The following is a 24,717-nucleotide window of genomic DNA, read 5'->3' as shown; positions in this document are numbered from 1 at the left end:
GGAAATAGGCAGGGTCAAGTCCTGCACTTCCTTGGGGGCCACAATATAAAGAGCTTTGGCCAGATGATGGTGGCTCATACCTGTAATCCTAGCTACTGAGGTGGTACAGGATTTGAGAGTCGCAGTTCCAAGGGCAGGAAAATCTGTGAGACTCATTTCCAATTAACCACACAAAAAACCCAGAAGTAGAGCTGTGGCTCAAGTGGTAAGACACTAGCCTTTAGTATAAAAGCTCGGGGATAGAATCTAGGCCTTGAGTTCCAGCCTAGGATTGGCGTGCACACACACACACACACACACACACACACACCTTTGGATTTTTGGGGGGGAGTGTCAGGAGAAGCCATGAGAAAGGAGGAGCTAGTGACCTGGCCCCAAGAAGTGTTGATGGAGGTTACATTTAATACTAGATTCTGGATCTAAGATTGAAGCAAAAACACCCTGCTAGAGATCAGATATGGGATAGAGGAGAAAGCAGGGAATAAGACAGAATGCAAAGCTGTTGGCTGGTGAGGAGCTGGGGTTTTCATCTCTGTTGAGATACGAGCAGGAAACAGGTGGCACATTTGCATCAGAACTGCTTGAGTCTGGAGAACTATTTCCCAAGGTGTGAATGTGGCATGGAGGAACCATAGACGGTACAGTGAGTAGCCAGGGCCGACATATGATCTTCATGCCGCCATTTCAAAGCTGGACAAGAGGGGAGCTGGTCTCCCACCCATGGAATGGGAGATAGGGAAAGGGCTCCCTCTGGGAATAAAAACGGGGAGGTGAAGGTTAGGATAAGCCTTTGGCTTATCTACATCTGCTCAAATGTTCTTATTCCAGTTTCCAGGGCCTACTCTCTCTCATGGGAAATCTTTCCTTAGTGGAGATTTGCCTCTGTAAACACACAGCTCTGTGCGTTTCAACCCAGGCGTTGTTCGTGGCCATATCTGCACTGCCACCATAGGGCCCTTCGGGGCCCTGCTGCTCCCAATTGTACATCTGTGGTTTGAAATCTCTCTCTTCATGTGTTCTCTAGGGCCATAAGAAGAATCCAGGTGACTCAAATATCTTTCAATCTCCTTTTGCTGCCATAGAAACCACAGGCCCCAACCATGGGAAATCTCAGTGCTTTATTTTCTACCTTCCTATCATTGTCACCACCACTAGTAATTCCCGAAAGATTTCTTATGTTCTCCATCTGCTACCAAGAATCTATGTTTCTTTTTTTTCCCCCCTTCTGCCTTTTCTTGAATAATGGATTGACCAAATCCCAGAATATCCAGGCTCTGTTTTGCTAGGGCCATCTCCAGGGTCAATTACTAATTCAGGTTCCCACAGAAAACAGATGGCACCTTCAAAACTTGTCACTCAAGGATTCGTCCATAAAAGTCTCTTACAAACATGTCGGTAAAATATAAGGAACTCATGTGAGACAGTGGAGCTGCTGTTACCGCCTCAGGCCCAGGGACTGAGAAGAGACAACCAGGATTCCGAGGATAGTGTTCAAACCATGCCATATATTTGGTTTAAGCATCCAGCCAGCCCCAGATTAAGGCTTACTGAGTAAATTCATACTCCCTTCCCCCACTTCCTGCCCATCTTCTCCTTTCCAGGATCTACACTGCCTAAGCCCAGCCAGTAATCAGGGGCCAGGAGCCTTCTACTGATGAAGTCCCCTAGACCAGCCTCAAGACAGCAAGCAAAGCAATGAGGAAGGGAACTGGAAGATGTCTAGCACATTCAGGCAGAAAGATATGAATAGGTATGAAATGTACTGATTTTGGCTTCTGGGAGTGTTGGGCTAGAGATATGAATTTGTAGAACGTTTGTGGACAGAGTTATGGGAATATGAGATCACACAGGAAAGCAGTAGAAGTCCGGTAAAGGATCTTCGGACCTTCACATCACTAGCCCTCTGAAAGCAAATGAGGGTGCGGCCAGGGAAATGGAGAAAAACCAGAAATCCGTGTGGCCAAAGACATCAGGCAATGCTGAGATCTGTAAGGACTGGGGTGGGAAGGAACTTTCCAAGACATTCCAAAGGATGTCCTCTCTGAGGACTATGTCTTTTGAGCAGTGGGTAGATGCAAGAATGACCATTGGCCTAACAGGATAGGTGTTATCTGAGCTGAAATTGGGAAATCTTTCAGGTTAGAATAAAACCACTGGTGATTTTTTTTCTTTAAATTTGTTATTGTTACCATAAAGGTGATGTACAGAGCGGTTACAGTTAGATAAGCCAGGTAAAGGGTACATTTCCTTTTAGACACCCCTTCCCTCGCTCTCTCCCAGTGGTTGCTGTTCTAATAGATATAACCTGGTTCAGCCATAGAACTGCAAGTCTCTAGGTAGAACAGAAATTCAGAGGGAAGACAGCCTCACTGGAGCCTGTGGCACACACTCTGTAATCCAAGCTACTCAGAAGGCTTAAGATCTGAGGATCATAGTTTAAAACCAGCCCATCAGGAAAGTCCATGAGACTCGTTATCTCCAATTTACCACCAAAAATAAAAAAATAAACAAACCTGGAAGTGGAGCTGGTGGCTCTAGTGGTCAACAACGTTGGGCAAAAAAAAGCTCAAGGACAGTACCTGCCTGAGTTCAAGTCTCAGGACCAGCACAAAGGAGAGCGAGCAAGAGCCCTGCTCAAGGACTCGATGCAACCAGCTCATGAAAGGCCCTGCAGGCCTACCAAGGGACTTGGACTTTGCTTACCTTCTTTTCCTGGATTACAGCATGGTTCCCCTTCATGACTCCCAGTCTTGGGTCCAGTGTCACTTTCTCTGAGGCCCACCATGGCCATACCACAGCCCACAGCCCCCTCGCCCCTCACACTCCATCCCATTCCCCAACACAAGCTTTCTACATGGCGCTTTGGCTCTGGTAGATGTTTTGCCCATGGTCCCAGTACATATAGGGAAATGAGAGTTTGAATCTAATGCAGGAAAGGCCAGAACCAGAACCAGAATGAACTGGCTGGCTTCTAAGCTGGAAAAGGGCAGTTCCTCCTACTTTTGAGCTCTAGGAAAGAAGATACTTGGCTCTACAGACACATTCTGTGTCTGCCCCAGAACTCATGGCTTTCCAAGTTCAGAAGTCCTACTGGGCTCTTGCTACTCCATAAGAATCAAAGTGCCCACAGAGTCTCTTTTTATTTGATGGTTGTGGGGCTTGAACTCTGGGCCTGCGTGTTTGTCCCTGAACTCTTCAGCTCAAGATGAGCACTCTACCACTTCACTTGAGCCACAGCACCACTTCCAGTTTTCTGGTAGTTAACTGGAGGTAAGAGTCTCACAGACTATCCTGCCTAGGCTGGCTTCGAACCACAATCCTCAGATCTCAGCCTCCTGAGTAGCTATGGTTAGAGGTGTGAGCCACAGGTGCCCGGCAGGTCTCTCCTTTTATGAGTTCATTTCCTGTGACTATAACAAAATATCTACTTGACTTCATAAAGTCCTTACTATATCAAGTAAAAAGGCAGGCTTGGCTCATCATTCTGGCTGCAGAGTGCCAGGTTCTGGCAAGGGCCTTCTAGCTGTGTCACAACATGGCAGAGAAAGGAAGAAAAGGGAAATGGTAGCATGCCCAAGGGCCCATGTGTCTAGTGACCTCGCTTTCTGACCCACTCTCAAAGACCAGCACTAATCCCTTCGGAGGCCGCTGCCCCAGGACCTAATTATAGCATTGGCTCCCACCTCTTTTTTTAAATGTTTTATTATTATAAAGGTGATGTACAGAGGAATTACAGTTGTATTCCATTTCTTTTTGGACAATGTCACCCCCCGCCCCTTCGCTCTCTCCCAGTTTTCCCACTCCCATTCCCATCTACAAATTGCATTGTTCATTTTCAACACAGTGTCTAGTGAGTACCATTGATGTTGGACCCCATCTCTTAATATCACCATGCTGGAGCCCAGGTTTCCCACATATGAACCTGCTCTGAACCTGAAAGACACCCCAAAGGGACACTGGGGAGCTGACCTCCACACATCTACACTGAGGAGATTGGGGTGCTGGCTCAGTGTGCTCAGTCCCTCCCCCATCTGCCCTTGTCTCCATTCAGAGGCCCCCGTCTGCTGCCAGAACCCAGCCAGACTTTCCCCTTGGGAGCTCACATTCCCATCTGTAGAGCAGGGAGCCTGGGGCAGCTGAGACGGGTCCTCCACGTGCTGACCTCCTACACCACGGCACGGGTGATGCTACTGAGCAAGATGTGCCGCACTTAACTGCTAAGCTGCAACCCCTTTGTACAACTACTTCAAGAGAAAATTAAATGAAAAAGTCTTAACCTCCTGACACTCTCAAGAGGATCCATGAGCAGAAAGCACATAGAAGATGGTGAACACCATTAACCATCAAGGCCAAGCTAGAAAATCATGGTGAAATACCCCCAACACACACACACACACACACGTAATTCCAACACGGCTTTCAAATGCTTGATTTCCATTTATAAAAGTGGAGTCTGCTGGCTTAGTGCCATTACAGACAGCCAGAGGAAAAGCAAAGGCTTTCCAAAGGGAAGTTCAAAAGTGAACATGAAAACAGCATTTACAATAAACAAGTCATTACAATGGCTCCCCTACCTCCCCCCCCCACCTCCAGACCTCTACATCGCTATGTGCTGTCCCTACATACATTTATTTACTTATTTATTTATTATTGGCTCCTGGGTTCAATCTGCTCAGGGAAGCAGTCTACTTATGGATTAAAAAAGGATCCCAGAAATCCTGACTCTATTCCCTGGGCTGGTCGGAGATCAGCCTGTGTGCACAAGCCTGCTCTTTAAAGTGCAGACGGTGTGAGACTCCTGGCACCATCATTTACCTGGAGCCTCCAGCTCCTTTTTCATGGTGGACACAAGCTGCTGGTTATGCCATAGAGCTGCGCCTTCAGACAGACATCAAAGTAAACTAATAGCTCCCTGCAGGCACAGACTGTGGTTCATTTATTACCATAACCAATAACATTAGGAAGGAAGAGTAAATTTCTCTATCCGCATGTCTATTTAGAGTGAAAACTAGCATGGACAGAAGAAGGATCTTGAGAAACCGCCAGGCTTGTCCCCTATCATTTCTAAAACACTGAATTCCCCAACAGCATTTAGGAAATGAGGGCGGAGGGTTTTTTCAGATCTGACCATTCTTCTCACAAAGCTCTCACAACAGGAGCACCTCAAACAAAGCCAGTGGGTGCTAGCATCAAGTTTTCTATGATGAGAGACAAAAAATCGCGGTGTGATTTCCCAAGGCTCCTCTGGGAAATCTCAAAGACCACTGTAGGTACAAAAAGCACTCTGTAAATTCCCTTCCATTTCTTCCTGTCTGCTTAGGAGGGGCCGGATCTGAAGCATTTTCAGAGCAGACTGGATGCTTGATTAATGAACAATCACTGGTGCCTGAGAAGCAAGGGGGAAGGTTACCCATTTGATCAATAATACCTGAGAATATACAGACCCAAGAATACTGAAGATAGGTTACACATTTGATTGATAATACTTGAGAATATACAGACCCAAGAATATTGAAGATAGGTAGTCACATTTTGAAAAATTGCACACAAATGTCCATAGCCTTTGGTACTTTTCCAAACAGTGAAAACAACCCAAACGCCCATCCACTGATGGATAGAGAGAAAAATATGTGATCAAGTATCCGTACAGTGGAATATTATTCAGCCATAAATGGAACAAAATATTGATACATTTGGTAACATAGATGAACATATAATGCATTATTCTAAGTAAAAGAAGTCAGGCATATAAAAGGCCACATATTGTTTAATTTCATGTATATGAAATGTCCAGAATAGGTAAATCCATACAGACAGAAAGAAGATCTGGAAATGCCATGGACTAGGGGTAAAGAACAAGCATGAAATTTTGAGAAAAATGTTCTGGCCTGTATCAACTAGTGGAACACCTGTGTAGCAAAGGCAAGGCCCCGAATTCTAACCCCAGTGATCACACACACACACACACACACACACACACACACAAATTCATTGTAAAAAAACAAAAACATATCCTGCTAAACCTAGAATTTGGTACAAAGAAGAGCCTTCATATATTGGCAATGGTGTCCTCAGTAACTAAGGATTAATAAATCTACTAAACTGAGTAGATTTTGTTAATATTTAATGCAATTCATACACACATTCTTTTCAGACACTTGTTCTATAAAACAACACAAAATTGACTTCCTAAATGCTACCCTTCACGGTATTCTTACCTACTGTGCAACAAACTGACACTTACGTAAAAAAGGCACAGGAGATGCAAGATCAAAACTATTTTCATAATAACACTGAAGTGTTATTTGTACTCACATGCAATATGCTCATCATCGCTATTTTCAAACAAATCGATAAATAAGTCTTTAAGTGTCTCTGCTTTCATTTCTAATGCAGCAAATGTCGATAGTTTTAACCCACATAAACAAAAGCTCTTTGGGTCATCTCAATACATTTTAAGCGGACAAAGAAGGTCATTTCTTAAAAATGACCTTAGTGCTGAGGGAAAAGCAGAAGAGACTCAGAAAAGGTAGGACAAGTCTTCTGTGTCAAATTCATCTGTCACATGGAACCGTGCACTTTGTCAGACACAGCCTTAACCAAAGGCACCAAAGCCTACCAGAAAGTTTGAGGGAAAAGGCCTCAGACTCAGAGATCTGATTCAAAGTGAAGAAAACAAGAGTGGCTTTGAATAGTGCCAATAGTGCTCTGCCAATTAGCCACAGCATGAGCTTAATTCACTACCACCCCATCAGGCCATAGTGCCTGTGCCCTTCCCCCACCTCCATCCCCACCCCAAAATTCCAGTGGCTGCAGGGGCCCACCTTTCTGAAGATGCCTCCTCCTGGCCATTTTCTCTGGTAAGTCACACAATGGAAGGCCCCAGGGGGTCAGCCTGGAGCAGGAGAAGCAGCCACACTGTCCAAAGAACTTGCTCCATCCCTCAGTGCATTTAGGCCAGCTGAGAAGCATGACAGCTCATGCAGAAATAGGCAAAAAGTGACGCTCATGACACTTAGTGGACATCCTTTGATGCATGAAATAAGAGTCATAGAACATGATGAAGGGAAAACAGGCCCTGGCCAAGAGAAGCAAGTTCCTCCAAGGTACAGAGTCTCTGGAGAGCTAAGAGCCACAAGGTCAAATCCCACTGTGATATATCAAAGGGCACACATGCCAGGGTTTCAACCCAAATGACCCACTGGTTTTGGCATCACCAGTGCTCCTGACCAGAAACTTAAAGCTTGTCATTGAGCTCCAGTATGAACTTGTTCACTGCTTGGCAACTTTTTGGTTTGGGCTTTGCTTTTTTTTTTTTTTTTCTTGGAACATTGCTACAAACCTCAAACGCCATCTATACTGAGAGCTAGAGTGACCCTCTACTTCAACCTCTCTGATACTTGCTTGGCCAGTCACCTGGCTACTCTGTCCCTCCCCACGTGCCCTCCAGTGACTTTCTCTGTTCACACTTCTACTCTGCCACAGGCCCCCATTGGGGCTTTAAAACACACACACACACATATCTTCCCTTGAAAACCTGTTTGGTGGAGACGACCACAGCAGAGCATGAAACAGGGGAGCTATGTGTAACCGGCTCCGGACGCCAGCCCTACTCCTCTGACGGTGCCAATGACACTCAGGCCCAGAGCAGCTGCTCCAGAGCAGGGGAGACACTCCCCCATCACTAACCACTTTTCGAGTGGCATTATTAAAATTCCCAGCATAGAAATTACAAAGTGAACTTACAGGTTCAAAAAGAAGGCCGTTTGTATAACACTCATTTAAAAAAAACAAACAAACAAACCTTTGAAAAGTCTTTCTTGACCACAAAACTCAAGGCCAAATCATAAAGCCTCCCTCACACACACTGAGGTTGGGGGGAGGGAGGGTCATCCCTGGAGGCTTCAGACTCCAAGATAGGGTCTGGGGGTCAAAGGGAGTCCTCAGGGTGTCTGTCAACATAGAAAGCAGAAACTGAGGAGGGAACAAGCCAGTGGCAGAGGCAGCCTGGGCTAGACACGCTTCATCTCACCAGTGATGGTCTAAATCCTGAACAAAGAGAACTGTGACTGGCTGAAATCTATCCTTTGCTAGGCACAGGGTTTCATGAAAATAAGTCAAAAGAGGGAGGAGGAGGGAGAAGTGATCCAAAGGGCCCGAGGCCAGAAGTTCTGAAAGTCCACCCTATTCCCAGAAGCTTGAGAGAATCCCTCAACCAAATGAGAGACCGACTGTGTAAACCCCTCCGCTTCCTATTGCCACAGACGCTCACGGCTCATACCACGCCCACACCAACATATTCTTCTAGAATCCGATGCCCCCAAGAGTTAAATCCCAAGACGACATGAGATCATGATCGCAGGACAAAATATGATCTAGGTGTCAAGACAGGCAGTCCTCTTCCATACTACGTGGGAGAACAAGGAAAGTGGATAGCTAATGTTCTAGGGGGGAAACCCAGAGGAACGGCACACAAACCTTCAGAAGGCCACCAGCTGGAAGTTATACCTTCGGAACCCAAACACATTCAGGATGAAGGAGAGTCGTTTAAAGATGTTGCTGCCTTCCATTTCTAAGGGGCAGAGGACCCTGAGAGGCCAAGAGTTATAAGGGTAACAAAAGCAGAGAGGGAAGCCAAGAGGTCCTTGGCTTATGTGCATCCGAAAAATGAAGACAACAAAACTGCACAGACTTCCATGTCAGTAAGACATGTTGGTGGACAGACAGCTGATCAGGAAGGAGAAAGAGAAGAAGATGCTTGAGGAAGCAACCATGGAAAAAAACCCTCAAATCCAAGACCTGGATATATATAAAAAAAAAAGAAAAAGAAAAAGAAAAGACACTAGAGAAACACAAAGGTCTTGTAGAATTCAGTTCCATTCTAAACAGGAGCACCCAGTAACTCCCCTTCATGGCACAAGACATTCAAAGCATCCTTGCTACATAGAATGGTGAGAGCTGCCAACTTGAAGCACAATCCTGGGACAAACACACCCAGAAACACAGCTCTGAGCAGCACATGTCCCGAAGATGCCAGCAGTGTCTAGCCTGACTCCAGACTACAGGGGGAAGCCCCACCCACTAGCACAACCCACCAGCCAATCAGAGGGCCTTTCCCTATTCTTGCTGGAGGAGCTGGGTCTAGACTGAAGATCATTTCCTTTGGTCACCCAAGTTCCCCAGCACAGCACACCCTTCTCACCTGCTATGACTCAGGGTCACCTTTTATAAAAAGTGCAAGAAGCCCTCTCTTCTGAAGAGCTGTTGTCACAGGAAGCCTATTGTTTCCACACTTTCTGAGGTTACCCCAGAATGGGGGAGCTATCCCAGTGAGGAGCCCACAACCAGTTGGAGGGACTTCCTCCACTACACCTTAGACCTTCTTAAGAAAACATTCTGTAATAAGAATATTCTGTAATAAGAAAGACAAACATTCTGTACTATGAAGAAAAACATTCTATATGAATATTCTTAAAAGAGCCTCTGCTCAAGAAGGGTATGCACAATCCGAGCTGTGTGACTTTCACAGCTGGCTACAATAGAAAGACACACCACCAATAGTATATATAGTTGGGAAACTCCACCTTGACTAAAGACTAGGCCTCTACGTCTACACACACCTTGTCCCAGAGCATACCTGAAGTCTTTCCTGACCTCGTATATGTTCTCTGCTGAAACCTTTACTTCTGCAGATAAGTGCAGAAGAACCACTGTGTCAAAGTGTCAAAGAGGAATCAACTCAGTTCTTGAAAAGAAGATACATCTCTGAGTCAGCCCAATCCCCAGCCTCCCTGGGGCCTCAGCAGCTGCCACAGGCCCTTCTGAACAAGAATCATGAGATTGGAATCCCAGCCATGGAGGCTGGCATGTTCTCTGGCTAGGTTGTCTATATACACAGCAAATGAGAATACGGCACACAGTCCATACCATTCGCACCACCAGCCTCTGTGTAGTATTGCCAGTTTTAAGTGATGTAGTCTCAGAAGTGCCATTTGTAATTAACCCCAAAACTAATGACCTGTGTCTCCAGATCTCCAATGTAAAAATCAGAATCTACAGTACCACATGTCCACAGGGACCTGCAACACTGATTAATTAGGTCTACAGCGTACATCACAGAATCTACAGTACCACATGTCCACAGGGACCTGTAACACTGATTGATTAGGTCTACAGCGTACATCACTGAACATCTTATTGTTGTCCTCTGGGTTGGGAAACATCTGGCCCACACAATCAAAACCTAACAAAGCAGCTGCAGGTGAGCCTCAAAATTCAGTCAATCTAGGTATTTTTCAAAGTTTTTTTTCATAGCAACACTAATACAAGATAACATCACATGTCAAATGAGCCTTGCAAAAAAAAAAAAAAAAAGTTCCCCAGCCCTGTGAGAGAGTCTCATGTTAACATTTATGTCTGGCTCCACAGAACACATCTTTACTTGTAAGGCAGCCAGCATCACCAGGGAACACAAATGCCTTTCCCCGACTGTACACATCTCTTGGCACAACTGTAGGACTCCAAGGTGCTAAGTGGAATCCTAGGCACATAATTCATAGCCATCAGCTGCGCAGTGGATGGCCCAGGTCCACACAATCAAAACAGAAGCTCATCAGTACTGACCAATATGCTCAGTCATAACCTCTGAGTCATAACCTCTACACGCTTGACTCACACCCAGCCATCATCATTGACCAACTCAAGGCGAAAAACAAACCAACAACAACAACCTAGCACCTGGTTTCCTTATTCTAAGACCCAGTGGTAGCCCTTGCTCTTCCCACAGCATTTCTAAAGCTCGCTTCTATTGCCTTGGGCCACTCATCAGAGGCAAACTCATAGTGAGGAATTGGTGAGCGTACAACTAGAAGACTGCCCTAGAGGAAGCACTGAGAGATATTCAAGGAAAAACAAAAGGTTTCCAAGTCTGGAGGAACATTCTTCATTCTTCAGAGGTGACACAATCTTGAGACAGAATGACCGAACGATCTTAGAGCAGGTGCGTAAGAAGTTAAACAAGAGAAAGACAGCTGAGCCTGATTTGTCTATAGAAGACGATTAAACAGAACCACAGAAACTATTAAAGGCCCTCAAAGCCCACCTAAGATACCCCAATATGACACCCCCAAACAAGGGTGCTCGTGGGCTTCTCCCACAGAGCATTTAGGCCACTTTCCCTCAATAGTGGTGACTTCAAGTTCTTCAAATACGCATTTTCTACTTCTGCTTCTTCCAGAGCCTACTGCCTGGGGCTCCTTTCTGAATGAGGAAGCATGGTCTCTCAGGTTCATTCATTTGCCACAAATGATTACTTCAAGATCTTGTTCCCCCCCCCACCAAGATATTTTGTCCCACAGTAAAGGACTGTGAAGTAAATTTATGCTGCATTTCCCAACCAAGTCTGCAGCCCTTTGACTTTGAAAGCCTCCCTTTCCTAGGATTGTACTACATATACAGTCAGTGTACAGAAGTAGGCAGAAATCAGAGGTCAGGGTCAGAACATTACCCCATTACAGAGTGCTCAGCCCAGAGAAAACATGGCAAGGAGCAATTTGATTCCCTCTCTCTCCCTCCAAGTGGACATCCAGAAAAGTCTGGAGGTGATTTTCACTATCAGTACGGTGGAAGGGATGGTGTGGAAAGTGCTACTAGCCATCAAGTAGATAGAGCCCACTACCACCAAGTTCCCCCACCCCCAGTGTCTAGGACTGTCCCCCACAACAAAGAACGTGTCAAAAGTCAACAGTGCTAAGGCTGAGGGACTTAAGACTCCACAAGCATCCAAAGCTTGAGTCTGGGACCCCTCTGAGCTGCCTTCATTAAGCCATAGATACAGAAATCATATGCATACTGTACATGCACACACAAACATATAGCTTTCAAGCTAGGGGCTGGGGGCTCAGCAACCCCGCATGCCTGTTCATGAATGCCTCTCAATCTCACACCAGCAAGAGAAATGGAGGTCAATGCTGTTTGGGGAGCAGTCTGTTTCTTTTATCTTCATAAATAAAATGAACCCTGTCCAAAAGGACTGTTGGCACATTCTCCCCGCTTAAACCCTACCGACATCCAGGTGAGCCGGGACTATTACAATCACCATATGATAGAGAAGACTAAGTACACACCACTTGCAACTGACGACAGGAGTGACCCTATGCAGCCCAGGCTCAGAGACTGAGCATGGAACCTGCTGTGATCCCCAAAGGTTCTGGCTCCCCCGAGTTTTCCACCTGGCTCACACAGATGAAGTGGGAAGGCTGAGCCTGGAGAAATTATTAAGAAATACCTGGCCGACCACTGTGCCGCCCGTGTGAAGCTGCTTTGCAGACAGACTTGCAGACGTGGAGATCGATGAACAGGTGGACACAGACACCAAACAGGGGCAGGGGGGCTACCTTCAAGCGCCCTGTTGGGTTACAGGGAGCCCACTGCTCCTGAACCTTCCTACAGGGGGGAGGCCTCCCCAGGGGCAGCTCTGGCAGGAAGCCCCAGGGGTCCCCATCAGCTCCTTCTTAGCTCCAACCAGTGAACTTGATCAGCGCACGCCAGTCACCCAGCACCAGGCCACACCCCCTGCCACTGACCACTCCCACCACCCTTCCCCATTCAGAGCCTACCAGGCCCCTGTCTGTGCTCCTCAAAGGAGCCAGAAGTTATCTGGAAATTTATGAAGCGAAAGCAAACGGCGAATCCCTTGAGTTTCCTAATTTTCCTTCAGTAAGGCCTCCTGTTGGCTCTCCGTCTCTCTCTGCTTTTGTTTCATAGGAAGAGGCTGTGGATAGTCCAAGCTAGCGAGTGATCACAGGAACCAACATTACTTTCCTCCTCTGGCTGGACCCTAGGACCACAGACTGGCTCTGGCCTTGGGATTGTGAACCGCGGGGAGCTGGCCTCTCTCCTGGCATCCTGATGGTCTCTTTTAGTCTCCTCACTCTTGAAGACCATGACACGTAAGCATCCACTTGGAGCCTGGAACTATCAAGAAACTACATTCAAACACACTGATCAGATGCAGGATTTCCTAAAAATTTGCAAATACACATGTTCAGAAAACAGCCAACCAGATGTTATACACTTACCAGACCTGCTTTTTGAGTAAGTAAAATGTTAGCATAAAGTGAAGCTCCGCAGCGTCCTGTTCTACCTTCCACGCCCTCACTCCCCAAGTCGATCCCTATCCAGGTCTGAGATGCACTCATTACTCTCTCGTTATGGTTCTGTAGCCAGAACCAGCATGGCAAGCTACTTGGTGACTAGCAGAAACAGCAATACAATGTGCATATCTGGGCACAACTGGACCCAATGCCTTTCCTAGAACAGGCTGGAAAGGATAAGCCTGCCGTTCTGTGAGAAGGAGATCCTGGGAGGAAGAGGTGAATGGCTGGGATGAGGCAGAGACTAGACTCCGCTCGGCATCATCAGAGTGGGCATACAGAGAGGGCTCTCCCTGCCTCTGAGAAAATCCTGCCCCCAGTATAAATGCACTCATGCTTTCAACATCAGAGAAGCTGCTGGGCATGTGTGCAGAGGACAGATTCTGAGGAGGATCATGGTTCGAGGCAAAAACTTAGGAAGGCCCCCAACTCACCTCCACCTACCAGGCCAACAAACAAGTCAGGAATTGTAGAATGTGCCCTAGCTATGGTCCCGCTGGGAGGCATAGGTCAGAGTGATCATGGTCCCCAGCTGGTCCTAGGTTAAACACAAGATCCTGGCAAAAAATAATAATAATAATAACTAAGAGCCACTAGGATGCCCAGCATCCTAGCTAACTCAGGAGGCTGAGATCTGAGGATAGCAGTTCAAAGCCAGCCTGGGAAGAAAAGTCTGTGAGACTCACCTCTAATTAACCACCCGAAATGCCAGAAGTCACACCTGCCCAGCTCCTCTGTGGATGCTAAGGTCGAAGGTCCAATCCCTGGCTTTGTTATCTGAGCTGCTCCTCCAGGGCCTCTGCTCTCCAGACCATTCGTTTACCTGGCAGATCTGGAATTTTCCCCATTCATCTGAGCCACAACCCAGGACACTGAGACTAAGGAGGAGCTCCCTCAAGACAGGGCTGGCTTGGAATCCCAGGGAAGCCAGATGACCAGGGGCAAAAACATGGTTTTCTTTTTTGATCTGACATCCCTGTCTCTGGTGGGAGATTAAACTTGTTTAAAATTTCATGGTGAGTGTGCAAAATGGTCACAAGGGGGCAGCAGAGACAGTTACCTAAAAATAATTAGTCTGAATTATTGGCCCACAAATTCTAATTTGTGCAACCCTAACAGGTTATTTACAAGCTCCCCGAGAGGAATGTTAATTTTAAAATGAAAGAGGAGGATGGGCTGGGAAGGTGGCTCAGTGGTAGAGTGTTTGCCTTGCATGCATGAGTTCGATTCCTCAGCACCACATAAGCAGAAAAAGCCGGAAGTGGCGCTGTGGCTCAAGTGGTAGAGCACTAGCCTTGAGCTGAAGAGCTGAGGGACAGTGCTCAGGCCCAGAGTTCAGGACCCACAACTGACCCCCCCCCCAAAAAAAATGAAAGAGGAGGAGGAGCTACTCCTCAAGACTATTCTAGTAATCCACTAAGGCAGAGAACCAATAGGCTGGTTCTTTATAACCCCGGGCCTAATTTGCTGACAACCAGCATGAATTCACCAGGACTCTGGGAGTATTATAAACTCTCAGGACCCACTGAACTCTCAGCCAGGATGGATAAGGAAGTCTGTGAGACTGTTAACTCCAAAGAAGCACCAAAAAAAAAAAATGGAACTAGAGCTGTGACTCAAGTGGCAGAGCACAAAAGTATTGAGCACAAAAGCTCAGGGCCATTGCCCAGTCCCTGAGTTCAAGCTCCAGGGCTGCCACAAATTTTTTTTTTAAAAAAAAGTATTTGGGGCTGGGAAGGTGGCTCAGTGGTACAGCGCTTGCCTTGCATGCATGTGGCCCTGGGTCCAATTCCTCAACACCACATAAGCAGAAAAAAAGCCAGAAGTGGCACTGTGGCTCAAGTGGTAGAGCGCTAGCCTTGAGCTGAAGAGCTGAGGGACAGCGCCCAGGCCCAGAGTTCAGGCCCCACGACCAACAACAACAACAAAAAAAGTATTTGTTTACCATCATGGAGTAAAAGAGTGCCACAGACTTCAAGCCCCCTATCTGAGGTCCGTTAACCCTGTAGTACCCCAGAACTAGGTATTAAATGGTGGCAGGAGTTCTTGGCCATGACCTCTGTCTCAGGGGGATTTCATGGTCATATGTAACTCAGGGGGCAGGCACACTTGATGTCAGCCAAGGAGTGTCTCACCTGGAGTTATGTTATAGAAGTCCTCTAAGCCCAGGCAAAGAGAGAAGGGAGAAAAGGGCCAGAAAACTTCCTGCAGGCTGAACTTGTACAGCAGGCGAGGGGGCTGGATTATCAGGGATGATTGAGAGGAAGGGCCATACTTGAGACCTAAAGAACAAGATGAATAAAGGGTATTAGGGTGGGGAAGAGATCAGCATAACCAGGGTACCAGGTAAGGGCTGCCTTCAAGCGAAACATCAAACTGGCATGGGATGGAGACTTGGAACATCAACAAGGTCCTGAAATCAGGCAGCAAACTTTGGGCCAGATAGGGGCTGGTTTGCTGGAGGTCATTGGGGAGCTAAGTGTTCAAGCTAGGAAGTGGGAATCTGAGCCCTGGAAAGGTCTGCTAGAGTTGGTCCCATGGGGAAAATCTCTCCTAAGTTTACAATGACAATTGTCTGTGGTAAGGTGTGGTACAGACCTGGCATCTAGCTGGTTGCTCCATGTCATGACAACCCCACCCTACTTCAAATTCAGTGCACCACCAGTGTGGGTCCTTGAGTTTCTTCTTCAGTCTCTTCTTGTTCCTAATTAATGACAGCATTGGTAGGGTACTTTTTACACAACATTTACATATAGCGGCATCTCATCCAGCAATAATGCTTTGACATCAGCATTTCTCTAATTTAAAGGTAGGAAAATGTAAGAGCACAGCTCACAATTGAGCCCAAAGGAAAGCAAATCAGATGTCTGATTCAGGGAGCCCTCTTCTCCTATGGCCTCCGATGCTCAGGACTGTCTTGGCCTCAATCCCTCAGGATACTCTTTCTTCCTCTTTCATTCATCCCAGGACAGATGTGAGGATTTCATTTTGTTCCAAATCTTCTTCTTTGTCCAATGTTTCTAAAAGTCAATGAGCTAGATCCATGTGAGTGTGTTTCCCCTGAAACCCAAGCTCTAACTTCCAACCTCTAACTCTAGCCTGTGCCTCAGACAGCCTGTCGCTTAGTCCTTCCATTAGGGCACCAAATCGATCCTATCCTGAAGGTCAAGTTCATCATGGCTCTGTTGATCTAGTTCCTAGTGGCCCTGCTGACTACTTGCCCTGGACTGAGGTAATCCTAGAGAGCAAGAATATTCTCAGTGTCTTCCACAGATCCAAGCACAGCAGCTAGAGAACTTACCTCTCTCCCAAAACAGGCTCCCCTCCCATTTTTCCAGTCCTGTCCACAGTGACATTGCTCATCCTCTGACTCACCCCTCTCCAACTGTCCCCTCTTCCCTCAACGGTCATCTCTTCTCGGCAGGGACCAACTGCCTTTTAGATCTTCCACCTCTCCCACATTCCAACAGCCAACGACTCACCCACTCGCCAGTGAGCCCAGGCCAAGTCCCTCCTACCTAATCTTACCCCATGCTCTGCCCCTTGCTAGCAAGGGTTTTCCCCCAAAGACCCCTGAATGTCTTTGAGGCAGAACTGGTGTCTCATTTTTATCCCTAATTGATACTAAGGGGAAAATTAATATATTGTGCAAATTAGGGCTTTTGTTTAAAAAGGTCTGGTCCATAGGATCTTTTTGATTAAAAATAATATTTGGGGCCTGGGAAGGTGGCTCAGTGGTAGAGTGCTTGCTTTGCATGCATGAGGCCCTGGGTTCGATTCCTCAGCGCCAAATAAGGAGAAAAAAAGCCAGAAGTGGTGCTGTGGCTTGAGTGGTAGAGGGCTAGCCTTGAGCTGAAGAGCTAAGGGACAGCGCCCAGGCCCAGCGTTCAGGCCCCACGACCAACCAAAAAATAATAAATTTAACAACATAGACGTATTTCTTGACATAAAAAGTTATAAAGTTGGTCACCGACAGCCCAGCTCCTTGCCTGACAATCAAACCATGTTTTGATCTATTTGTGCTGCTTCAGAGGAATTTATACCTGAGTGCTGGAAACTTAATCCTGGAGCCCATGTCCAAAACTTACTTTACCAGGCTCTCTACAGTAAGACCTAGTTCTATCTCTTTTTCATTTTCTTCCTTTTAAAGTTCAGACTTACAAAACAATGACAGAAATAATAAAATTCCCATGAACTTTTTAACTCAGCTTTCCCCTAACAATTGTCACACAACAATCAAAACCAGAAAATTACCATCTACACATTAATAAATCTACAGACTTTACTCAGATATCCCCAGTGGTCCATCTACCTCTTCTCATATTCCAGGACCCCACTTGACTTTACAGCTCATTTTAATATCAGGCAGAGCTAGTCTTCCCTCCTTTTTGGGGGGGGTCCAGTCGTGGGGCCTAAACTCTGGGCCTGGGTGCTGTCCCTCAGCTCTTCAGCTCAAGGCTAGCACTCTACCACTTGAGCCACAGAGCCACTTCCAGCTTTTTTCTTTTTGCTTATGTGGTGCTGAGGAATCGAACCTAGGGCCTCATGCATGCAAGACAAGTGCTCTACCACTGAGCTACCTTCCCAGCCCTCTTCTCTCCTTTTGTCTCAGTTTTTCCTAGCTATTCTAGCTAGCATGCTTATTTCCTATATTAGATTTACCAACTACATGAAACAAAAAGATTGGTTTTGGTTCTTGTCACCATGGGGCTTGAACTCTGGACCTGGGTGCTGTCCCTCAGCTCTTCAGCTCAAGGCTAGCGTGCTACCACTTGAGCCACAGCATCACTTCCAGCTTTTTCTTTTCTTTTTGCTTACGTGGTGCTGAGGAATCGAATTCAGGGCCTCATGCATGCAAGGCAAGCGCTCTACCACTGAGCCACCTTCCCAGCCCAAGATTGTTATTTTTTTATGCCAGTACTGGGCTTGAACTCAGGGTGTCAAGCTGTCCTCTAGCTTTTTTGTTGCTGTTGTTCAAAGTTAGCACTCTACCACTGGAGACACACCTCCACTACCAGCATTTTGCTGACTGGACATAAGAGTCTCATGGATGTTTTCTGCTTGGGATGGCTTTGAACCTCAATCCTCAGATCCCAGCCTCCTGAGAAGCTAGGATTATAAGCATAAGCCACCAGTGCCTGCATATTGGTATTTTTATAATACACTATATTTATAAATTAACTTGTGGAAAAGTAGCATCATAAAGAAGTTGAGTTTTGTTATCCAGAATCAGGGGCTATCTTCCCACTTTGCATGTTTCTGTCTCCCAGAAGTGCAGCAAAAATTTCCTTTTATAGGTTTTGCACATTTCTTATGAAGTCCATTCCTAAGAATTTTATCTTCCTTGTTGCTCTTCTTCTCAGAGTTTGTTCTGGTTTGGTTTGGGTTTTGGTGGTGGTGGTGGTGGTTTGTTTTGGTTTGGGTTTGGGGGTTTTTTTGTCGGTCATGGGGCTTGAACTCTGGGCCTGGGCACTGTCCCCATGCTCTTCAACTTAAAGTGAGCGCTCTACCGCTTGAGCCACAGCACTACTTTGGGTTTTCTAGTGGTATTTATTGGAGATCAGAGTTTCATGGACTTTTCTGCCTGGGCTGGCTTTGAACTGTGATCCTCAGATCTCAGCTTCCTGAGTAGCTAGGATTACAGGTGTGAGCCTCTGGTGCTGGTTTGTTGGTTTGTTTTTTAAGATATTAGTTATTTAAAAAAAAAAGACATTAGTTACCAACCACCTACTATGCCTTAAGCTTCATACTATTCCTGCTTTATGGAGGAGAAAATGAGAGCTCCAAGCCCACACATTCTGTTTAGATCCCCATCTGCCTGGCTTCAAAACTTACACTTCCTTCACACCAAGAAACACCCAAGAATAGAACTGGGCTTCGAAGCTGAGGAAGCAGAAACCAGCCTAAGTGTGTCCCTTCTAAGGGTATGAGTGCCCCCTTAGGGGGTCAGCAATTTTTAACATCAGTAGGGCATTCAAAGGAACTTCTCCAGGATTTTATACCCAGCCAAACTGGCCCTTCAGAACACTGACAATATATCAATGCAAAATTATGTAAAAACACAACTAATGCTGTTCCTCTTCTGTTGAGATTCAGAGTGTAATAAGACTGTGTATGTGTGTGTATGTACATACACACATACACACACACATGCTGCAAGCTGTAGCAGATCTACAGACCAGATTCTCCAGGCTTCCATTCTGCACTCTTAAAGCCTTCCCAGTGGTGGGATAGGAGCTAGGTGAGAGGCAGACAAAGAGTGTGAGGACTGACAGGGATTGTGGGACTGGCATACTGGACTGGTATACTAGACATGCTGCCCCTGTGGTGGGCTCCTCTATCTCCAGGGGACTCCAGGTTGAGTGTCAGGTAACAGGAAGGAGTACAAGGCACCCACTGCAATTGGGTGTCTTGGAAGCCATGTTCAGGTCAAGCAGTGGTGGGCCCAACCTTTCCTTCCTCATTCTCCTGAGCCAGGGGTGGAGAGCGCTGGGCTAACACAGAGGTCCGGATCTAATGGAGGAGGCAGGCCTCACCCACAGAGAACCACTTGAAGCCACAGCATGTGCTAGGGACTTCAGTCCTCTAAGAGCAATAACAGAATCAGTGTAAGAACTGTCTCTGTCTGTTCCCACAGGAGTCTTAAATTAATTCCTGAAGAGAAGGGGGCCTTGTCAGGCATCATATTATTGCTTTTGTGAAAACAAATTCCACAAGGGCTTAGTGAGCGAATAAGCTAGCAAGTCTGAGGTTATCATGTCACCCTGTGACCTGGGGGAAAATTGAGGTAGGTTGTTCACATCTAGCAGCAATGCCCTACTGTCTTCTGTTATAAGGATAAACTGTCCTACCTGGCTCCCTACCCATAGGCTTGAGCCAGGCCTCCACTTCTGGCTTCCCACTGCTTAATTTGAAATATGAGTCTCACCTCTTTTGACTGGCTTCAAGTCATAATCCTCAGATCTGGGCCTCTTGAGTAGCGCGGATGATAGATGCGATAGGGGTTTAAAGTGCTCCTCTTCTGCCCTTCAAAATCACATGTCCTGGTGTGTACCAAGGAAGGATATCGAGACAAAGAGAAAAACAAAACATAGGGTAAAATAAAGGTATCTGTGAGCAAGTCAAAGCTAATCATTATTTCTCCCCTCCACTTGCCTACTAGATTCACATCCAAGAGTCTTCTGGAATCTTCTTTGCCTTTCCTCATCTCACACCTGTCCCTAACTCTATCCACAGCCCTGGCTCTGGGCTTGGAGATTTCCCACTCTAACTTCTTCCTACTCCTCCGCCTGGGCTCCCCAAGCCTAGTTCAAGACCCCGAGTCCAGCTTTCTTCTCTTGTTCACCCACCAGCTGTCACCGTGGCGAGCTCCGGCTGCAGCGACCACTCCCGTGGTCAGGACTGGGGATCCCAGCGGGGCCGGTTCCCCCCCACCCCCTGCCATGTCCGCTCCCGCTCTCCCCACCCTGGCACCCGCAGCAGTTTCCTGCTTTTGGGGTACACTGGGCGCATCGCACCTGTGAACGTCTGCACCTTCTGCTCACTTCTGGCCGGTGCTCCACTGCACACATCCGGGACCTTTGGTGGAGTCTTGGGCAGCTGGGAGCGACGGAGCCACGCCCCCTTCCACGTGTCCCCGCCCATCACGCCCCTTCCACTCTCTCCGGGCAGCGTGTGCTGCCACAGGTGCGGCGGGCATTGTCTCTTTAGTGGTGGAGAGTGCCCTGTAGTCGAGTTGTCCTCTTGGCAGCATGTCAGCTGCATAACTTGAGGGTCCTGAGTTCGAATTCAGAGAGGGCACGGTCCTTTGCCATGCTATATGGGCTGTCCCCCAGCAACGTGCATCGAGGTGAAAAAGAGGCTCAGAAAGATGCTCCAACTGCACCAGGGACCCCGGGACACACCCCCCAACTTGGGAACCATGTGTCAAGGGGGTGTACTCCACTCTCCTCCACAGGACTGCGAATATAAATAAGGTTGGAGGTCCTCGTGCAAGTCGTTTAAAATCACAAAAGAAATGTCCATTACAGCTCTTCCAGGAATTAAATCTGCAAGTTAGAAGGCCACACTTGCTGTGGGGGAATCTGGGAGGTGGACCCTTCTTGAGACTAATGACATCGATCCCACTTCTTTTGTAATATCCATGAAAATGCATCTCCTGGACTACCTGTAGTCTAGGAAGTCTTTTCCAAACCATTTCAGTTCCTGGTTGATGGAATCAATGCATGATTGAGCCATGGATACAAGACTGTACTTTTTCTTGTTACTTGGTCTAAGCTCCTCTCCCCAACCTGGGAGAGTGGAGTTCACTCTATCTGCATTTGCTAAGCAGAAACATCACCCATCCAGCACAGGGACTTCCTTTGTTCCCTGAAAGAAACAGACATGCATCCAAGCTAATTTTGTGTTTACTTTGCTAGTTTATTCATTACAATTATATTTCACAAACTTCCCTATCCAAACCTAGAAACCAGTGGTAGAAAAATAACAAAGGAAAAGCCACAAACCACATAATATAAACCCGGGAGTCCGGGCTGGAGGTGTAGGAAGGGGATGGACGACCAATTATCAAGGCCGAGATGGAGGAGGTACTGAAACTTTCTGGAACCCTGAACTGAGCTCTTCTTTGAGCCATGGCCCAGGATCCTCAGTACAAGAGCTGGTAAACTGTGGCGGTATTCTTGGAGCCTGTGACCAGATACTTGTTATCCGAGGAAATATCACAACACAGAATGTCCGAAGACTCCTCTGCCTAGAAGGAAAGAGGGGGTGAGGCAAGGACTGTTAGAACTGTTTGGTTTGCAGAGACCTAAGGCTCGCTCTGCAAACAAGACCAAGGCATAGGGCTCAAGGTGGAGCCCATGAGTTCAGTGTCCCCTACTTTATTAAATGCCAGCTCAGAGGTGCTTTCCTGCACCCTCTCGATCCACCAAGTAGGTTCAGGACCCACAAGTACCCAGTGCTTTGACTCTATACACACACCCTCCCTTCCCATACCTGAAACAACCTTTGTAGACTCGGGGCCTCTATGCAATGGACGGATTCATCTTGTGTAGATACAAAATAGGTCCCTGGGAAAGAAATAGACAAGGAGGCCAGAGATTTGAGGCTGTGTTGTCATTCCAGCTCTGCCCTGAACTAGACTGAAGAGAGAGAGGACAACTCTTTTTCTGCCTCAGTTTCCTTGCCTATGAAAATCAGAAACATAACCTAGGCCATTCTCTGCCGCAACCCTCCCGCCATGCAGAGGATCAGGGGTACCACTGAACCAAATGGACCATCACACAGGGCTGTGTGCCTCTTCCGTCTTTCTCTCTGTCTGCATCTTCTGTGTCATTCAGTACAAGAAGCTCTCGCATTACAGGAAAAGGAGGACAAGAGAAAGACAATACAAAAGTGAGTTTCCCCCCACACACATACACACAAATGTCTACAGCAGCCTCCTGGTGTATCACTCACCACTGGAAGCAAACTTGAGGTTGTGGTGATGGGTGTATCTTTGTATCACAGCCTTAAACTTCTCATCTCGATGAGCGTGCAGGATTACAATGTCACTCATTTTCAGGCCCGCTAACACCCACTCCTCACCGGGGTCATGCGTTATGCAGAGGATCTGGTTAGAAAATGGTTGGAGGTCAGTATTCCACGTTCCCAGGGCCATCCTTACATGCTTGAATCTGTGACCTCTGACCCCACCTCCCCCTCCCCCCCCCATGCCTAGCCATCCAAAGCTCCGCAGGGGATGCACCAGTCCTGAGGACCAACAGGTACCTCATTACTTAAGTGATGCTGCTGCAGCCTCTGGTAACTCCTCAGGTCCCAGGAATACAAGATGGTGTCTTCACCACCCGTCCAGAACTTGTGGCCTGTGATGTCCACACAGCGGGAGCCATAGACGGGCACTTCATGTTTCCTGGTGGGAAAACAACTCAGGTCCACAGACAAGCATGGCGGCCCCACCCGTGGCACCCAAGGAGAGGAGGGTAGGGCAGGGCCTTGCAGGCCAGCTGTGCTCAGTGGGAGTGGGTCTGGAGGGGACAGGCCCTACCTGATCAAGATTTGGTTCTGCACATCCCAGATCTCCACAAATCCTTTGAAGCAAGCCAAGCAGATGTGGGCATCCGAGGAGACGGCCAGGGAATAGCAAATGGGGCCTGTGGAGGCCAGCTGTGCTTTGACCTGGGGTGTGGGCGCCAGGTCCCAGAGCGTCAGCGTCTGCGCCACGCCTCCGGTGATGAGGCTCTGCTCGTCAGGGAAGAGCTTGCAGGTGAGGACCCGGTTCTGCCGGTTCTGAAGCAATAGTGCAGACTCCGTTAACCCCCCCTCCCGCCACAGCACCGAGGACAGAGGGCTGGTGTCGGCCTCCCCAAAGCTCCCCAAAGCCATGCCTGAAAGTCCAGCTGGGCCTTCGGGGTCCTGTCGAAGGCGTGCAGAGCGCTGTCGTCCCACACCCTGATGTAGCCCGAGCCGCACGTGTACACGTGGTGGGGGGCGCGGCTGACGGCAATGGCGTTGACCCTCTTCCCGTGGAGCAGCGTGCCCACCTTGCAGAAATCGCCCGGGGCCCTCCTGACCATCACCTCAGGCGGGACTGGGGGCTGAGGAGAGGACAGGGCGGGGGCGGGGGGAGGCTCAGCGTGCTTCCTTCCTGCAGCCGGACTCCTCCACAGCACAGCAGATCTCAGAACACAACCTGGCCCTGGGGTGCCCCAGAGCACAGCTCTCTAGAAGAAGCCACAGCATGGCACCCTGATGCTGGAGTCAGGATGGGGGACTGAGCAGAGCAGCTGTGTTTAGAAGAAGGGGGCTCCCCCCAGGACACCACCAACTACGCAAGCATGGGCACACACTCCCACTTCTCAATGGACAGAGGGGAGGGGGGCACCTGAGAGGCAAATACACCCCGGAAGACACTTACAATGTTCCTGAGGAATGACCAGACGTCTCTGCTCAGGGATGGTGACATGTACGGCTGGCCTGCAGAGAAACAGCAAACCTACCACTCACAGACAGAGCGCTGTGTTCTCCACCCCAGGGCCCTCACAATTGTGGGTTGCCAACCCCAGGGTCCAGCTTGGGTCTACCACCCCTTCCTACCTGCATTGTCACAGCCAATACTTACCAAATGTGGCTTCTGGCAGAAAGCTATGACATGTTGGAGAGAGGGAGGAGACAGAGTGAGGGATGGAGCTTCGTGCCCGAACCCTCTCTCCCAAGGGCTCGTGGGGGTCAGGGGGCCTCACTGGGTTTTTTGTTCATCAGAGACCTACCTGGGGCCAGCTCTGTCCTTCAGTTCTCCCTCCGAGAACCACATGGCCTGGAGTCCGGATGTGTCCCTGCTCTGGAGGTCCCACTGCTCTTGGGTCATGTTGCTCAGTTCCTGATACACGGGGCTGTGCTGTGCGGGGGGCAGTGGGGAGCTCGCATAAGAACTGCCCAGCGGCTGCTGTCCTCGCTGCAGCTGAGGGGCGGCGGCGTAACTCTCCCGCAGGGTTCTCCTCTCCACGCGTCTGTCGTGAATCCTCAGTATCTTGAAGGCATCCGCTTCCTTCTCCTCAGCCAT

General features: G+C 48.0%; 1 protein-coding gene across 1 annotated transcript; it reads right to left on the bottom strand.

Annotated features, from left to right (window-relative positions):
- Positions 1 to 21,801: 21,801 nt before the first annotated feature.
- LOC105982958 (transducin-like enhancer protein 2) lies at positions 21,802 to 24,717 on the bottom strand. Its single transcript, XM_013012681.1, has 8 exons — positions 24,425 to 24,717; positions 23,848 to 23,941; positions 23,543 to 23,752; positions 23,203 to 23,444; positions 22,926 to 23,067; positions 22,614 to 22,767; positions 22,152 to 22,225; positions 21,802 to 21,906 (listed from the first exon to the last, which is right to left on the bottom strand). Exons 1-8 carry the CDS (start codon positions 24,715 to 24,717, stop codon positions 21,802 to 21,804), a joined length of 1,314 nt encoding a protein of 437 aa, XP_012868135.1.

This window comes from Dipodomys ordii, unplaced genomic scaffold (assembly GCF_000151885.1).
Source record: "Dipodomys ordii isolate 6190 unplaced genomic scaffold, Dord_2.0 Scaffold18, whole genome shotgun sequence".
Classification (NCBI taxonomy): Eukaryota; Metazoa; Chordata; class Mammalia; order Rodentia; family Heteromyidae; genus Dipodomys; species Dipodomys ordii.
Note: the sequence above shows the minus strand (reverse complement) of the source record. Positions and strands in the feature narration are given on the sequence as shown.

Excerpts from the sequence above, each read along its gene's own strand:
- LOC105982958 (XM_013012681.1), bottom strand. The coding sequence starts at position 24,717 with ATGGCTGAGGAGAAGGAAGCGGATGCCTTCAAGATACTGAGGATTCAC. Across the intron at positions 22,768-22,925 it reads AGCATCACTTAAGTAATGAG|ATCCTCTGCATAACGCATGA; the intron begins GTACCTGTTGGT and ends TTTTCTAACCAG. Across the intron at positions 21,907-22,151 it reads GTCTACAAAGGTTGTTTCAG|GCAGAGGAGTCTTCGGACAT; the intron begins GTATGGGAAGGG and ends CTTTCCTTCTAG.